We start from the raw sequence: 16,156 nt of genomic DNA on the forward strand, positions 1-16,156 counted from the left end.
AGAACAGCGCAGTAAAACATCAGTAAAAGCTCACCCATTACTATTTCTTGGCAGCTAGGTAACTTTTTGCTGAACAGAAACATTTGCTTGTTGCAACAGTGAAACATTCAATCCAGTCTGACTGGTAACTAGATTATAATGCTTGTCAGAAATACTCTACTATGACAGTTAATATTGAGGGAGGGGAGCCTCTGAGGCAATGGCCAGAAACGAAAACTATCCTATCATCTTAAAGGTAAAAGGCAGCATAGATATATGCAGAGCCACCTGTATCCCTCAAGGCTTCCTTGTAGATAGTACTCTTCAAAGATTTGAAAACTAGAATACTTCAAATAGATTTCAGTCAACATAGCAATAAGACACATATGCAAGGTACAAGTCTGTGCAATGTTGGAAAACAGCCCATATGTATTACAGACGAATACAATCACATGGTATTGGCAAATTTTTTGATGATATCTATTTTTTAAATAATGACAGCTGATATTTAACAATTTCCAGTCTGAATCAAGAGAAAGTTCCATCAAGTATGACTTGTGACTCTTAAATGTTTGCCTTCAAAAATGTTTTGATTACTGTCTCCTCTTTAGGTTCTCGCATCTACACTAGAACTCAGACTGAGGGTCAGCAGGAAACTGGTCTCTGCAGACTGAGAGAAGACCGTCTGAGACCGATTGAGGAGGAAACCTGTCTCTGCAGACCGAGAGCCACTGGTCTGCACCCAACTCCTGTTGATTGATAACTGGAGAGGCAGAAGAGCGGGGGAGACCAGCTCATCTGCTTGGGATTTCCCCTTGCTGACTGCGGGAAAGCATTTCATTTCTGCCCAAAGTCAAAACATTTAGAACTTGTGGAAATAGACTGTGTTCTACTACTCTAAGGTACAGTTATACTAACAGTCTAAAAAAATTCCACTAATGAAAGGGTTACCAAATCAGTTCATGGAAGAAAGCTTGAATACAATTACGTTTCTTCAAATTTACCCTTAAAAGCCAAATGTTGCCAGGAATTTCTAACTTGCAAGCAAGGCATTCTTGACACCACTTAAAATTTTAATGAATCGTTGTCATCACAGCACAATACATCTGAAACAAGGTAATGAAAATGTATAGGGTTTCTTTACTTACACGTGATCTAACAAGCAGAATAAGGAAGAGAATGTGTGGAAACTGTAACCCTGATGGAAAAGGTATATTTTTGTGTTAATTGTAGCATAGAAAGTTTAGTGACACGGACAATAGCAGCTTGAGGCAAGGAAGCTTAATGTTTACTTGCTTCATGTATACCTGTCTAACAGGGTATTAGGAAAAATAGAAAAGTATGAACTTGAGTTCAAGCCCTGAAAATTAACAGGAAAACCTGGAGGCAATAAAGATAAAAGAGAAAGTACATTACAAACATGACTTAAACGTATAGTATGAAAACATGATGGATCAGAACTCCCATTTCAGGGCGTTACTAAGGGGACAGTAGACAGTGTATACTCTCGTGAAAAACTTAGTAACTGTCCTTCAGTTCCTGGAGTCCTAGTGTTGCTGAAACATACACTTCAACAGAATGGAAGCTTTTTTGCTTATAGGCATTTAATTGGACAGTGTGCCAACAGTCTAGCAATCTAAAGATGCCAATTTAATTAAAACAGCTTTAAGTGTATGCCCTTTATCAGTTAATGAGAGTTTATTGTAGTAAATGGGTATGTTCAGCTACAAAACTCTAAATGATATAAAGTACCTTTTAACATACTGTACAATTAAGATATGGGCCAAAAGGCAACTTAATAGTTAAACTAGACGGACAATCAGCTTTGACTTTGAGCTAATAAAGGCTCTACAAGAGGTGCTAAGCAGGTTGAGATCTTCATCACAGCAAAGGAAAAATAAATCAGAGACATTGTGTGAGTGAGTGACAGAGTTCTCTGTAGTGGCTATTTCCAGAGTGGATTTCTAGGAGGGTCCACAAGCAGGGTCAAGTCTTCCTAGCCACAGATGATGCATGACAAAAGTAGTTTAGAAAGGATAGGGAAGAAACATTGAGTGTTACCTTTAGCTCAAAAGAGAGGAAAGATGGATTATATAGGTTTCCCTTTGGATACCAAGAGTTTAGTCAACACTCCAACTTGGAGCATCTGGACACCAGTTGTATTAAAAAGTTGCATTTTTAAAAATTTGTTTGTGGGATGTGGGTGTCGCTGACTAGGCCAGCATCCATTGCAATTCCCTAATTGCCCTTGAACTGAGCGGTTTGCTAGGCCATTTCAGAGAGCATTTAAGAGTCAACCACATTGCTGTGGGTCTGGAGTCACATGTAGGCCAGACCAGGTAAGGACAGCAGATTTCCTTCCCTAAAGGACATTAGTGAACCAGATGAGTTTTTACAACAATTAACAATGGTTTCATGGTCACCATTAGACTAGCTTTTAATTCCAGATTTATGAATTGAATTCAAATTTCACCATCTGCCGTGGTGGGAATCGAGCTCCCAGAGTTTTAGCCTAGGCCTAGGATTATTAGTCCACTGAAGATCTTTAAACCGCTCTTAGATGTGACTTCCACTGCACACTGCAGTTATTGCCATACCTTGTCAAGCTTTGCTTTAAGTGCAGCTATGTTTCATATTTTATTGCCAACAAGTATGAAAACAATGAATGTAGGGGGCATCTTCATCTGAATGTAGTATTAGCTGGCCTTCATTTCCTAACATGCCACAGGAGTAATGCACTTTTAAAAATGGTACAATTTGATTTAATGATGTCTATTATTGATGGCTTAGAGCATAATCAGCACCATGCAGAATGTGAAGTGACTTTTTATGTTGTGTGGTAACAATGCCACACGCTCAGACAACTTAATTTTTTTAAAAAGCTTGAGCTAAAACTGTTATGACTGAGGCAGGAGTAATGCACCATTAATTCAGTCCCACTACTCAACAGGTCATAGCATATTAGTAAAGTTTCCCACCGACCAGAAAAATAGCAAAATTAATCACTTTATTTATCCCCAGAATAAAGAACACCAAACCAGGTTTCTTTAAACAACAAAATTAACAATTTTTTGATAAACCTAGTTTTATACAATAATGAAATTAGTCTATTTGTATGAATGGATTTTATAACTCCTTAATATTCCTAATCCTCATGCACACACATACCAATTACCAATGGTTAACCGGAGAAAACGGAAATATGGTCTTTACAGCAGTTTCTCAGGAATAATAAAATAACTGGGTTGCAACTTCTGGTGGTATTTTCTGATTCAGTGAGGTGTCCCAGAGTCGAATAGTCAAATGCCACTTGATGTCTCTCCAGGAGAAATTAATGAACAGTCTATGGTGGGTAGGCGTGCAAGGTAGTTCATCTGTAGCAGGCGTCACACAGCTCTTTCAGCAACAGTTTGCAGCAACAGGTCTATTAAAATTTGAAAGTAGCAGTCTAACAGTAGGAACTTTCTTGAGAGTTCAGGAACTTCCAAAACCCAAAAGTCAACAGGACTTGCTCTCAGCAAAGGAGCCTTCTTCACAAAGCACAGCAGTCATAGAACTCATTCTTCAGGCATGAATTCTTGAATGGAGGCAACCTACCCCACCCGAAACACAGGCTTTCTTTCTCCAAAGTAGTGTTACTTCACAGAGTGTAGTAATTCCTCTTTTCTCTGGGTCTCTTCCTCTTTGATACAGGAATTATTTTTCAAGAGAGTTTTATGGGCTGTATTACTGGCCAGTTTCCAGCAGTAACGCTTTCAGCTGCTCACAGCCCCCTGGTTTCTTCTTCCACTGCCAAAATGGAACTGGAAGCTTCCAGCAAATCCAAATCACAAGACTGCCATAAATCTTTCTGTTGCTTGGATACTGGTTTACAGCCTGCACTCTTCAAACACTAAATGTCAACACTCAAGGCTCAAAGAAACACCCTTCTCCCAGTTTTTAAAGGTACCCAGACCTCTCAGTTTTCAAAAAAACAAAACTTATGACAAAACAACCATGGCCCAGATGTTGCAGTAGCAAAGACAGCGAAACTATCAGTGTTCCTTGTTATTATCCCTCTGAAACTGACAGCAACTTCTGAAGTCCGCACATACGCAGTTAGATGCGAATATCCAGAAACTTCCCCAGAGAGTGCGTTGTTGAGGTTCTCCCAGACTGCAATCAATTGGAAATCTATGAACTGATGAGAATGTCCACTTTTATGCTGTTAGTGTTGCTGTAAAAACCCTAGAAAAAGTTGCACCTTGTTGAATGAGATGTAACTGGGATGTTAATGGCGTACTAAGTTCATAATTACTGCTAAACACTCTTACTGGCCCTGAAAGAGTAATTTTATATTTGTTGAATGTCAAATTTCTCCATAATGTTAAGAAATTCCATATATTTTAATTTTTTAAAAGTTTATGATATTTTATCTTCTACCTTAATCCTATGTGTACATTCTATTTATTTTTCTATCTTTGGATTAAAATTAAAAGTGAAGCGATTCAGTAGTTTTTACTTCCTGGCTTGCTGTCTATGAGAATACTTCAATGTGATTAGTTGCTTAGCCTGCTTGGTGACATCACAGCTGCTAAATGCCTGGAGATCACCTTGACTTGGCACCAGAAACAACCTGATGTCCGGAAAGGGGAAAATCAAGCCACAGAGATTGCTAGATCTTAATGGGCAGCTTTCTTCGAGGTTAGCAGTGAATGTCATTGCTTCGCCGCTGACTGCAAAATCTAGCCCCATGTTTTGGGATTTTGTCAAACAGTAACATCTAGCAGTAATTTAACTTATGACTACAAGATGTACTGCAGCAACTCACCAAGGCTCCTTCGGTAGCACCTTCCAAATCTGTGACCTCTACCACCGAGAAGGTCAAGGGTATTGGATGCATGGGAACACCACCGCCTGCAAATACCCCTCCAAGCCACACACCATCCTGACTTGGAACTATATCGCCGTTCCTTCACTGTCACTGGGTCAAAGTCCTGGAACTCCCTTTCTAACAGCACTGCAGGTGTACCTAGACTACATGGATTGCCAGGGTTCAAGAAAGTGGCCTTGCCAGCAACACTCAAATCCCGTGAAAGAATAATGAAAATTGTGCGGCAAACTGTGTTCTGTAAACTGGTACGCTATCCTAATAGTTATTAAATGGGCAGCTTTTCTTAGCAGCTCTTTGAAAATCTTAGCAAGTCAGAGAAATTTATATATATTATGCTATTTGCAGTAGTTCATTCTAAATTTTTAGATGTATTGTTTTTCTGTCCTAGTGTGCAGAGTTTGTCATTGTGTATAGGCTGGCCAGAGCAAGGTGCTCATGAATAAACAGTGACATGTTAATGGACCTTTTCAGTTCCAAGGAGGAACAATTTCCCTGTACTCTAAATGGTGGTTTCAAGATTTTCACAGGCTATTAACACTTGATTTCCCTGTGTATCAGTTTGACTGGTATGTAATCTGTGTCATTTTAGCCTAAAGCCACAAATATTCTAAAGTGAATTTGCCACACTTTAGCTGAAAACACAGCAGCCATGTTTTTTCTAGGAAACAAGCAATTCTTCAATACATTACACCATTAAACTTTGCATATTGAAAGCCCCATAAATCTTTGATGCAACAATGAAAAACTCCACAGAACCTGCAGAAACACAAGTACAGATGAACAAGAAAGCATTTCAAACTAGTACATAGGTATGTTTAGCAACAAAAAAATGAATATCTTTGTCTAAAACAATAAAAGGTCTCATTGTAACAATGCAATTTCTGAAAGCAATTTAAATAGAAAAGAACATGAAGTATAGAATATATCCCATGTGGGAGGAATTGCTGTGCAATATCGTGAAAGTGGCCTTTGGGATGTTGCAACACAATTTCTAAAAAATATTACAATAAGACATGCCCAGCCATATTAAACGAATTATTTTCTTGATGTTCAGGTCTCTCACATCTTGTTCATTGTTCTTTGGGATTCAGACCAGGAAAAGGTAATAAACTTTAAAAAAACATGTAGAATGTTGCTTTTCTATTTTTAAAAAAACAATCTTTTATGTGTCTGGGCTGAAATCAAAGCTAGGTCCCAGTGCTGACCAGTGCAATTCCACTGCACCACCCAATCTCCTGGGATTAGCTATCCCACTGTCATAATGCTGGGAGAGCTGGAATGGAATACTAAAAGTGATATTATCGTTTCAGAATATCCCAGCTCTGAATGGCTATGGCAAAGCTCGAAATAGTTTTCACAACACTTTGCAATTCACTGCACTTATCTTCTAAATACATGAGCTTATGGTTTCCTTGACACAGTACTTACAATTCAGAATGAAGCTCCCATGTCATAGCTATGAGGACATCGAGCAAATAGAATAGCCTGTAGTGCTTGCCAGGTTACGTTCTTGCACACATTACTTTTTGACAAAATTCTTAGGCAAAGCCCGATTGTTTACAGCAAATGTTTATAATCTAAAACATGAATTTGAACACTGTTGCTGATCTGAAAACCCAGGTAGACTTAAAAAGTGAGCAGTAAGTAATAATAGGCACATACATTTCCATGTCCTGACAATATCATGAGGCAATTAAAAAAAACCTGCCAGAATATAACAAGAGGAACAGAATACAAGTCTACAGAAAGCTTCACAATGCACTGGTCACAACACCCTTCGTTTAGCTGCCACTCCATAACAAAAGAAAAATTGCACGCACATTAGGAAAAAGCAGTAAGATTGTGCACAAGGGTAAATGGATATATGGGATAAGGAATGAAGTGTATGTGTTCACCTGATCAATCATTGAGCATACCTGCTATACAGTCTGGCTAAGGTTTCAAGGATCATAGCAGTGTGCTGCATGCTGTACAACTTTGTACATCAGAGTAACATCATCATTGAGGCCCTAATACACCAAGAGGAGCAGAACGAGCTTAGTGAGGCAGTGGAACAGAATCCAATGCTGGCTGCAAAGCTATTTGTCAAGTTATTATACAGGAAACTGTTTAACTTGGAAATATGGCCATTACATTAAAAGTTCTTTCTATATCTTCCCATGTCCTCCACAAGTATGCCTTCATTTACATTGCCTTAAATCCTCCAGGCAAAGCACAAATATCACATTACTGCTTGATTAAACATGCAGCCAAACCTGGGCAAGAGCACTCTCTGCAAACACATCAGTGCAGCATATCTTTAATCTCAAACCAGGTCATGTGTAACTTATTACCATTTGCTTTACAGCTTCCCCTTAACAACAGTGTATGTACTCTTAAAGCTAGTCTTGTGCTTTGTCTAGGTGCTGCTCAAGTGGGAGGCTGTATGTATATAAGAATCTCTTGGGATCGACGTAGACCTGGTCTCCTGAGTTGAGTTCAAAAATAGACGGGCCCGGCATGCTTTCTGACATGAATAACCTTTTAATTCCTGCAACAACACATTGATTTCCCGGCTCATAATGATTGACCTCCCACTCCTTGGTGTTAGCTATTTTAGGGAATATGTTAACACACAGACACTGGGACATATGTACAGTGATATTCTGCACTCTTGCATGGCAACACTTCTGGCCATGCTTCAACCTGATCAGAAAATCTAGGCAACACAGTTGCAGGACACTAACTTTAAAAAAAAGGCTACTGTTCATACGGAAGAACTACTAGAATCTCAAAAGGGATTATCTCCTGTTCTCAAGATGTAGAAGCTGCCTAAAATCTTTCCAGATTTTCTTTTTGTTTGTATCTTTTAAAAATATATTTTTTCAATTTTGCATTTAATTTAAATTTAATGCATAGGAACTAATCTCTCACTACAGTCCTGGAGCAATGCAAATGCACTGCAAAAACTCAGTTAAAGAGGTATGTTTAAGGAATGTCTTAAAGGAGGAGAGGAAGAGAGGCTTAGGAAGGATACTCTAGAGTTTAGGGGCTAGGCAGCTGAAGGCATAGCCACCAATGGTGCAGTGATGGAAATCAGAGATGCTCAAGAGGCCAGAATTGGAGGAGTGCAGAGATCTCAGAGGGCTGTAGGACTGGAGCAGGTACTACAACAGAGGCGGGAGGAGTGCACTATTTATTCTCGTCCCACTTCTCCACGGGTCACAACATATATTAAAATTTTTCCCCACTTACCGATACGGTCAATCATAGACTCTATTTTTAGCCCAGAATAAAACACACCAACCAGATTTCTTTAAAAATAACAAAATTATCAGTTTATTTTAAAACAAGTCTTAACCAGTAATGACGTAAAGCATAAACACACAGATTGAAATATTAAAGTTCCCTTTTTAACCATAGCCTCTCACACTCACACTGGTTAACTGGAAAAATGAAGGCATTTTTGTTTTTAGAGCTCTATTACAGACAGAAAAAAACATGGGTTGAATACTTGTTCATTCTTGAAAAAACAGCAGATGAGATATGCTGTGTTCCAAAAACTGGCATACAGTCTGGCCTCCGAGTACATGTAGAGGGTCACTGGGATCTTTTAGAACAGTTCTTTTCAGGCGGCATTGAGAATTAATTTAGCAGGCTTTTCTTCAAAGACAGGAGATGAGATGAGTTGACACAGTGGACTTCAGGGTCTTTTAAAGGGGTGCTGGAAAGCTGAGCTGGGTTGTGGTCTTCTCTCCTTCCTTGGTAATTCTTTTCTCTCCTCGGAAGTTCGTTTCCTTTTTATATAGTTCAACCCTAACTTAAAACAATTCAAAAACGAAACCGACAACAGGAAATCAACCTTTTGACCTCCATCAATCTTGACCTGTCACTTCTTTGTAAACAACTTCTCCAGATGTCCAAAGTTCTCTGTTGTTTATTGAGCTAGATGTCAGGTGGTTTCCCGGAAAGGCTTGTTTTCCTCACAAGACCTCTTAGTGCCCCTTTTAAAAAACATTTCCAGGGACTGTTTTTCAAAGTCAAGTGGACTTTACACGACTCCCTTTGAAAAACCCAAAGTTTAACATTTCTCAAGTCTTTCAAAAATGAAGCCTTTAAAAACATATTTGACAAAACACAGAGGCACTTTTGTAACAGAGCTTACAGGGATAGGTACAGAGTGATTTAAAAATAAGAATGAGAATTTTAAAAATCAAGGGGTTGCTTAACCAGGAGCCAATGCAGGTCAGTGAACATACGGATGATAAGCGAACAGGACTTGGTGTGAGTGGTGGACCTTAAAGACAGCAGCCATGTTAAAGATAATAAAAACAAGAAATGCTGAAATACTCAGCGGGTCTGTCACTTAGAGGGTTGTGAATCTTTGGCATTCTCTACTGCAGAGGGCTTATGTATGCTCAGTTGTTGAGTATATTCAAGAAAGGGATTGCTAAGATTTTTGAATAGGAAGGGAATTAAGGGATATGGGCTAGTGCAGGAGGGTGGAGTTGAAGTAGACCAGTTATGATTTTATTGAACAGAGCATGTTTGAAGGGCCAAATGGCCTTTCTGCTCCTATTTCTTCTGTTCTTATGACATTAAAAAAAAATGTTTATTTTTCTGCTTCAGTAGATGTTACTGAATGCTGTTAGTCTTGACGCTCAGTGACAGAGGTTGCGTTCAGTACTGTTCCACACTACCCCACCGCGCCCTCCCCACCCCCCCCAAGCTTTTGCAGTCAAATCAACTGTTGACCTGAAACGTTAACTCTGTTTCTCTCTCCACAGATGCTGCCAGACCTGCTGAGTATTTCCAGCATTTCTTGTTTTCATTTCAGATTTCCAGTATCTGCAGTACTTTGCTTTTATACAGCCATGTTAAAGAGATGGAACAACTGGAAGCTCCAGAGGAAACAAGTGTGGTTAAGTAGAATGATAGTGCAGGATAGGAAAATACTGTTGATTTGACTGTATGCTACTCTTTTGATTCAAGGTAGCAGGTTGTGGTAGGGGTGGATTCTGATCTCTGGTACAGAAACTCTTTTTAGTGAGACAGGAGGGGTCCGGTCAAATGACTTCAATAGCTGTGAAGGGGGTTTGTGACCTCCTTTGTCGAGTCTGAGTAGGTCACATTGGCAAAAGCTTGGTGGGGGGGGGGGGGGGGGGGGGGGGTGCGCAGTGGGGTAGCGTGGAACAGTACTGAACACAACCTCTGTCACTGAGCGTAAAGACTAACAGCATTCAGTAACATCTACTGAAGCAGAAAAATAAACATTTTTTTTTAAAGTCATAAGAACAGAAGAAATCGGAGCAGAAAGGCCATTTGGCCCTTCAAACATGCTCTGTTATTCAATAAAATCATAACTGATCTACTTCAACTCCACCCTCCTGCACTAGCCCATATCCCTTAATTCCCTTCCTATTCAAAACTCTTAGCAATCCCTTTCTTGAATATACTCAACAACTGAGCATACATAAGCCCTCTGCAGTAGAGATTTCCAAAGATTCACAATCCTCTAAGTGAAGACATTTCTGCCAAGAAAACCCAATATGCCAAATTAGGAATTTTTATTTCATCGGTAGAAAACTTACATTAAACTTTTAATGGGAAAACCCCTGCAGTTAACTTTAAAAAAAAAAAATCTGGCAGCCAAGATGGTCACCGCAATTTGCATCTGAAACACTTTTTCATATTCAAAAGATCCACCCGGAGCCAGAGGTTTGAGCAGCATGGACCCAGGACAATAGTTTTCTCTAAGTGACTGAATTACCTGAAATTGCTTCATTAACCCAACAGTCAAGGTAATCCTAACACCTTGACTTTGAAAGAGAAAACCACCCCCAAGTGTAAATTGATATCCTGGGACCTTTGGAGCCAATTCCTAACCTTGAATTTCCAGAAAGAACCAAAGAAGGTTCCAGAAAACCTGAAGCAGCCATGTGATCGCCTGCCCATTCCAGGCAAAGCATTTTTTTTTAAACTTGGACAAAGAGGCAAGCAGTAACTCAGAATGTGCAGCAGGAAAAGGCTGCATGCCTCCCTTTCTCTCTCTCCCTAGATAATACACGTTTGAAAACCGTCTGCGACTGTGACTCCCTTCAAGCCTACAGATTGTTACAGATGGGGACCAGGGGAAAAGAACCAACTACAAGTCTGCCTCCAAGAAAGCCTTGAGCCATGAAGGCCAGCCACAAAGCGCACTTTGACCAGCCGAGGACTTCAAGCATACAGCTTCAGCCGGAAGGTCACCGAATCATCCACTTCACAGACTGTGTATTTAAGTTCCATTTATTCTGGACTCTAATCCAACTACAAAATCTATTTTTCCCTCTGTAATCTATTTGTGTGCGTGTGTGTGAGTCTTGCATGAATGTGTGCATGAATATGTACGATTTTTAAAAAAATTATTTTTAGATCGGTTTTAGATTAAGTATAATAAACTCACCTCTTGTTTAAACTCAAGAAAACTTGTCTGATTGGTTTTCATGATCACAGTAAAGGTAAAAGGTAAAACACTCAGAGATGGTAAGCACAACCTTCTTTCTTTTGGGCCTCCTTATCTCGAGAGACAATGGATACGCGCCTGGAGGTGGTCAGTGGTTTGTGAAGCAGCGCCTGGAGTGGCTATAAAGGCCAATTCTGGAGTGACAGGCTCTTCCACAGGTGCTGCAGAGAAATTTGTTTGTTGGGGCTGTTGCACAGTTGGCTCTCCCCTTGCGCCTCTGTCTTTTTTCCTGCCAACTACTAAGTCTCTTCGACTCGCCACAATTTAGCCCTGTCTTTATGGCTGCCCGCCAGCTCTGGCGAATGCTGGCAACTGACTCCCACGACTTGTGATCAATGTCACACGATTTCATGTCGCGTTTGCAGACGTCTTTATAACGGAGACATGGACGGCCGGTGGGTCTGATACCAGTGGCGAGCTCGCTGTACAATGTGTCTTTGGGGATCCTGCCATCTTCCATGCGGCTCACATGGCCAAGCCATCTCAAGCGCCGCTGACTCAGTAGTGTGTATAAGCTGGGGGTGTTGGCCGCTTCAAGGACTTCTGTGTTGGAGATATAGTCCTGCCACCTGATGCCAAGTATTCTCCGAAGGCAGCGAAGATGGAATGAATTGAGACGTCGCTCTTGGCTGGCATACGTTGTCCAGGCCTCGCTGCCGTAGAGCAAGGTACTGAGGACTAAGCACAACCACTGTTATAAAAAAAGGAATAAACCCTGTTGCGGTTAATTAAGAGGAGGGGCAACAGGGGTGACAGTGACCCCCGCCTCTCTTGGCCTTACCTTTCCTCATCTCAGTCCTAAATGGCCGATCCCTTATCCTGAGGCTATGATTCGTAGTTCTAGAATCCCCAGCCAAGGGAAAACAGCCTCTCAGCATCTACCCTGTCAGGTCACTGAAGAAATTTGCATTTCAATGAGATCACCTCCCATTCTTCTAAACTCTAGCGAATATAGGCCTAATCTACTCAATCTCTCTTCATAGGACTAAAATAACTACCTTTCTTGTTCCTGTTTCTTAAGACAGATAGTGCATAACCACCAGCTCAGGAAATGCTAGTACCAGGTTTTTATGGGGGCAATTTGTCCATGCTGTGCACCCTGCCCTTTTAGAACAATTCTGCATGAAAAACCATCTGGCACTCATATGCATGCAATTTAAATTGAAATGCGCTCTTCAGGTGTAGTTGGGTACAGACAGCAGAAGAGCTGGTGAGGAAGTGCAAGCGCACTGCTATTCATGTGCAAAACGGGAGCAAAGAAATAACGCTCCTTTGACCTCTGCAGGATACCTGTTTCTCAGCACTGCTGGGAAGCAAGCCAGAAGAAAACTGGTCCTTTATTGTTGCTTCCTCTCCCTAAGCATGAAAGAACTTGCATTTATATAGTTTAGAGATACAGCACTGAAACAGGCCCTTTGGCCCACCGAGTCTGTGCCGACCATCAACCACCCATTTATACTAATCCTACACTAATCCCATATTCCTACCACTTCCCCACCTATCCCAATATTTCCCTACCACCTACCTATACTAGGGGCAATTTATAATGGCCAATTTACCTACCAACCTGCAAGTCTTTTGGCTTGTGGGAGGAAATCGGAGCACCCGGAGAAAACCCACACAGACACAGGGAGAACTTGCAAACTCCACACAGGTAGTACCCAGAATTGAACCCGGGTCGCTGGAGCTGTGAGGCTGCGGTGCTAACCACTGCGCCACACCTGTTATGACCTTAGCATGCCCCAAAGTGCTTCACAGCCAAATAAGCATTTTTGAAGTGTTTTCACTGTTATAATGTAGGGAATCATGGCCTGCTAATTTGTGCAAAGCAAGATCCCACAAGAAGCAGTTACATAAATGACCAAATAATCTACTTTTGCTGGTGTTGGTTGAATAATAAATACTGGTCAGGTCACCAGGAGAATTCTCTGCTCTTCCTCAAATAGTCTGATGAGAACTTTTAAGTCCATCTTTGAGGGTGTGGTTTAATATCTCATCTTAAAGATGGGACCTCCAAAAGTGCAGAACTCCTTCAGTATGCTACTGAATTATCAGTCCAGATTTTATGCTCAAGTTCCTGGGGTCAGGATTGAACCCCGAGATTCTGACTCACAAGTAAGAGTGCTACCAATCAAGATGAGGCCGACATCTATTCAGTTCTCCACAAATCAATAATGCATTCTTCAGTTTCTGTAGCATAGCTGCACATGCCATTATAGGGCACCAAGATCTTCTAAGTGCCCAATGCGCAATGTGTGCCATAATGCAACATAGAAACACTAAACTCATTATGGACGAAAAACTTAATGCAAATTAGATGATGGCTCCTTAATATGTTTGAAATACCTGAATACTGCTCCAGTGTGCATTGCCTGCATGAAATGGGGGCCTGCATGGGAAGGCCCTATCCCGTATTATTGGTTTCTTTTCTATTAAATGGGACTTGATTGCTGGCAGTAGTTACTGAGATCGTACATATTTCAGTACTTCTTTGTTGTTTGGTTTTTTGCCTGATAACCTTTTAGCTGTTTTCCAAGAAAGGAATTTATTGAAACCTTCTTAAAGCTGAAATTCATCTTTGTGCCAATTTATCAGCATATTTTATTTTGCGATTTCTACATAGCCACTATGAGTATTCCTATTTTTAGGAAGAAGGATCCGAAGAGGAATGGCAGATACATCGGCACCTTAGGGAATCACCTAGGGCCTGCCCTCATACCATCTCTATTCATGTGACCAAATGTACCTAGACACATTGGAACAAATTCCCTAAGGGGGTTGTCACATAACTACGCAGACTCCACACACCCAGACATGGAAATCACTTCCATTACGGGGACTGTTCAGGGTGTGTCAAGGTAGACACTGTCTTAACTTCTGACACCAAAATATTTTCAAACAGCAGCAGCAGCTGTCTACTGAATCTCTCAAATCATGCTCAAGGGCGGCACAGGGGCGCAGTGGTTAGCACCGCAGCCTCACAGCTCCAGAGACCCGGGTTCAATTCTGGGTACTGCCTGTGCAGAGTTTGCAAGTTCTCCCTGTGACCCCATGGGTTTTCGCTGGGTGCTCCGGTTTCCTCCCACTGCCAAAGACTTGCAGATGATAGGTAAATTGGCCATTGTAAATTGCCCCTAGTGTAGGTAGGTGGTAGAGAATATGGGATTACTGTAGGGTTAGTATAAATGGGTGGTTCTTGGTCGGCACAGACTCGGTGGGCCGAAGGGCCTGTTTCAGCGCTGTATCTCTAAATAAATAAATAAAATAAATAAATGCTATACAATTGCACACACAGGACACAAGTGGTCTGTGTGCCTAGGCCATTCAAATCATCTACTTCCCCACGGAAAACACACAGCAGCACAACGTTGCCCTGTAAAGGGGCTTGCAATGGTGCAGGCAGGCAGGCAGAAGACAAAACTAACTAGTGACAGAATGAGGGAGGGACCAAAAGTATGAAGACATATCTAAGTAACTCTTCTGCAAGAGATAAGTCAGGTTGCAACAGATGACACGTTCACCTAAACCACCTGAAAATCCAATGATCAACACTGATCTGAACATGTGCCACATATCCTACTCAAAGAATTGCCACCATTGGACACAGCCTTACATCAAGATATAGGAGTACCATAGCATTTTCCCCAAATTATCCTATTCTGTCCCATCTCAGATGAAGCCTCAGTGCACATTAGGGTCGCAATATATTGAATTTTACTCACGCTACTAATGGTGCAGTTTTGTCCAGGTGTGGTTTACCTTGGCGGCAATGCATGTTCAGTGTCTTCTACGTCCTGACATTGAACTCCTTTTCAGTGTTTCCCCAATGGGAAGAGGAAGTTAGGTGAATGTTTGCTTCTCGGAATGGAGGTAGTCCAGTATGTCCTAGTGCTGGGTCAGTACATGATCTCTGCTGGGCCTGTACACTATTGGTCAGATCTACAATCATTTAAGAAAATGGTCTTATGGAGATGGCATCACTCACATAGACATCACCATCATCCATGCAAGTTCCTGCCATACTCCTGCTAATGCACACTTGTACAACATGGCAAGAGATCTATATGGTCATAGAGTCATTTATGGAATGGGAAGAGGCCATTCGGTTCATCGAGTCCATGCTGGCTCTCCGCAGAGCTATTCAGTTAGTCACACTCCCTTGCTCGATCCTAATAGCCCTGCAAGTCAATTTCCTTCAAGTGGCCATTCAATTTCCTTTTGAAGTCAGAGATTGCCTCCGCTTCCAACACCCTTGTGGGCGAGTTCCAGATCATCACCACTCACTGCATAAAAAAGTTTTTCCATATTCCCCCTGCATTTCTTGCCCAAAACATTTAATCTGTGTCCCCTAGTCCTTATACTATTAGTGAATGGGACCAGTTTTTCCTTGTCTAACTTATCTAAGCCTGTCATAATCTTGTACACTTCTATCAAATCTCCCCTCAATCTCCCTTGCTCCAAGGAGAACAACCCCAGTTGTTCGAACTTAACCTTGTAACTAAAATCCCTGGAACCATTCTGGTAAATCTCCTCTGCACCCTGGCAAGGACCCTCACATCCTTCCTAAAGTGGGGTGACCAGAACTGGATTCAATACCCTCCTTTCTTAGGCAGTCCCTAGGGAATGAGGATGACGTTCTTCCACTCCAGGGTTGTGGGTCCTTAGGTGACCGAATGGTCCAGTTCTGGATCCACACACTCTGCCACAGGAGGGGCAGGTGGTGTTTGATGAGGTGAGTGGATGGGATGCTCGAATTTCCGAACGTTCCTTCCTCTGTTTGCACTTGGTCGCTGCCTAGGCATGTCGACGTTGTTCGAACT

The 16,156-nt window shown here is 41.4% G+C and overlaps 1 protein-coding gene across 7 annotated transcripts in view; it reads right to left on the reverse strand.

Annotated features, from left to right (window-relative positions):
* Positions 1-16,156, reverse strand: part of wdpcp (WD repeat containing planar cell polarity effector) — a 173,408-nt gene that overhangs the window by 48,368 nt on the left and 108,884 nt on the right. Inside the window, exon 15 of one of the 7 annotated variants that reach the window (XM_068044236.1) lies at positions 3,002-4,206. The exons of 5 other annotated variants lie outside the window; for them this stretch is intronic. In XM_068044236.1, the coding sequence (XP_067900337.1) occupies positions 4,187-4,206 (20 nt within the window). In that variant the 3' untranslated portion in view covers positions 3,002-4,186. Of the gene's footprint in view, positions 1-3,001; positions 4,207-15,102; positions 15,276-16,156 lie in introns of those variants that run through there. One more of the 7 variants, XM_068044235.1, reaches the window with a different exon arrangement.

The sequence above is a fragment of the Heterodontus francisci genome, chromosome 13 (genome assembly GCF_036365525.1).
Source record: "Heterodontus francisci isolate sHetFra1 chromosome 13, sHetFra1.hap1, whole genome shotgun sequence".
NCBI lineage: Eukaryota > Metazoa > Chordata > Chondrichthyes > Heterodontiformes > Heterodontidae > Heterodontus > Heterodontus francisci.